The sequence below is a fragment of the Chaetura pelagica genome, unplaced genomic scaffold (assembly GCF_000747805.2).
Source record: "Chaetura pelagica isolate M959 unplaced genomic scaffold, ChaPel_1.0 scaffold713, whole genome shotgun sequence".
Taxonomy (NCBI): Eukaryota; Metazoa; Chordata; class Aves; order Apodiformes; family Apodidae; genus Chaetura; species Chaetura pelagica.
In genome coordinates, this window is record NW_009952819.1 from 141,167 (window position 1) to 143,581 (window position 2,415).

A 2,415-nucleotide genomic window follows, 5' to 3' on the forward strand; every position below is an offset into this window, starting at 1 on the left:
AGGAGCTCATTAGCAAAAGAGAATAAATGTCCTTCCTTCTTGTGCTGTGGATATTCTATTGGGTCCCTATCACATGTCAAATAAAACCACTACCTTTCCAGGCCAGCGAAGGGTTAATACCAGCCTGTTCCTTCTGGGACTGATTTTGCAGAGCAGCTCTGCTTGTCAGGTCAAGGAGCCACCAGTGCAAAGGGAACCAGCAGATACCAGAGCTGTCTTGACACTTGGGACTAGAAAGAAACCACAGCAGGTCAGTGAATTCTAACACTTTATAAATCCAATATACACTGCACTTTGTCCTTGCCTCCTAATAATTAGGTCAGAGAAAGAAATAAGGAAGGTTTTCAAGAGCTTGCACACAATTTTAGGGTGAAATTCACTCACGTGCGCTCTTGCTGACCCAGCTGGTTCAAGTGGGGTTCCAAAAATGCAATAGCTTTGTGCAAAACTTAGGCAGGCACCAACAGGACAAAGCACTGGGTGCAGTTCAGAGGCACATTCTGTCTAACTGATCTGTCTGGACCCAACCTCACGTGTGGTTCTAAGTGCTTGGTTTGGCAAAGTGTCTTTGGATATTTCAGTGTCTTTGGCAGTTTGGTCATTAGGAGTTTATGTGCTACTGAAATTCCAGCAGAGCAGGGATTAAATATTTAGCTGTATTTGGGGGTTTTGAAAAGGAATATCTTGGGTTTTAGAGTCTGAGAAAACTGGGGTCTTAGTAATAAAGTAATTCATACCTTAGTGATAAGAGAAGATCAATTATGCAAACTTGGTATGTCAAGATATTTTAAGAAAACAGACAAGCAGTTGATCCATGGAAACCAGAGCTTGGAGCAGTGATGCAGAGCAGACAAAATCTCCACAACATGGGGTACATCAAAAAAGCTTTAATTTGCTCATATAAATCTTAGGACCCAGGGATTCTCCCCTTCTCAGAAGAAAACTGATATTTTCATCATGACCTTGCAGGCTGCAATTTTACATAAATAACAATGGGAGAGACATTCTAGGAATAAAACTGTCTTTTCCAGCCATGACAAGTGGACTGCAAATAAATATGTGTCAAAGGAGCAGGTCTGGCTGGCAGCAGGTGATTTGTCTGCAGAAGACACAACAATCAGGGACATTTTGGACACAGGGCTGTGCACAGATCCAGGTGAGCTGCAGTAGTGGTGACAGCAGCACAGACACCTGCAGGAGATCAGGCACATGGAGTCTCTCTCCTTCCTTTTTTACACACTCACCCCTCTCTCCTTTTTCCCTGCAGATTTCAGCCCTTGCAGGAGGAGCTGAGGAGTGATGCAGGCAGTGCTTGGGGAAAAACCCAGCCCTGCTGAGACAGAAAACCTAAAGATTCCTGGAACAGCTGAGAAGCCAAAGGTTACCTCCCCTTCCTGCTGGGGGAACAAACCTGCTGCTGAACAGCACTGTTAGGCAATTTTATTGCTGTTATCAACTGAATGATTTTGCTTGTAGATGGCTTGTCCTTTCAACAGAACAGGCCTCTGGGAGCCCCTGCCTCAGCCAGACTCCTGCAGGGGAAGTTTTGCCCTCATTGCAGCTCTAACAGGAGCAGTCACTGGTTCCCTTGGTCTCTGCACTATGGGCAGGTTCCTGTCCTGTTTGCCCAGGATGGGAAAGTTTGCAGCTGGAACAAAGATGAAGCCCAGGTGTTGATGGCCAGAGTTATTGTCAGGACTCCTAGGATGTTGAGTACAACCCCAGCTTTGGCCTGGAATTGTAAAAGAGAAAGGTTTAGCTGGAGTGAGGACTTTCTTTCTTCCCTGCTCATTAGGATTGTTTGTATGGTTGGATTTTTCCCTTTGGCCTTTTTTCTCACCTCCATCAGAACTCAATCACATCACATTTAAGCTGGTTTTTGTCACAAATATAATTTATATTAGGGAAAAATGAGTTTCCACTGGGTAAAACTCTTAAACTAGAAGTCCTGAAATCCTTTCAATCCACTTATGTAGGACTTATTCCTCTGACTTGGCACCTGTTTCTAAAGTTACTTTGGATTTCTTCTTGGTTCAATTACAAATTAGAAAAGTTACCAAGAGACATGGTACCCTTGTCCTTCTCTCCTTAACAGTGAGAAAGGGCCCCAGGGCAGCCTAGGGGGATGTGCCAGGCTTTCCCCATGTCCCTGCAGAAGGACTGTCCAGATGATGGGACTCTGACACCCCTATGATCTACATTTGGGCTTTTGGAACTGTTAGACATTCCCACTCCTCACTGACAGCAACTCTTGCTGGAACATCTTCAAGAGGCCTTGGGTGGTTTTCAAAACCTCAACAGCATCTCCACAAGGTTTTGTGTGTCTACCAAGAGTCTGTGTAACCCTTCACTGATTCCTGCACATATGCTGCTGTTTTCCACCTGAGCTGAGCACAGTGAGTTTTCTAACACTCT

At 44.8% G+C, this 2,415-nt stretch overlaps 1 protein-coding gene across 1 annotated transcript in view; it reads right to left on the bottom strand.

Annotated features, from left to right (window-relative positions):
- Window positions 1-1,600: 1,600 nt before the first annotated feature.
- Window positions 1,601-2,415, bottom strand: part of SLC13A2 (solute carrier family 13 (sodium-dependent dicarboxylate transporter), member 2) — an 11,479-nt gene continuing 10,664 nt past the window's right edge. Inside the window, exon 12 of the mRNA XM_009995109.1 lies at window positions 1,601-1,732. Coding sequence (XP_009993411.1) covers window positions 1,601-1,732 — 132 coding nt within the window. The remainder of the gene's footprint in view (window positions 1,733-2,415) is intronic.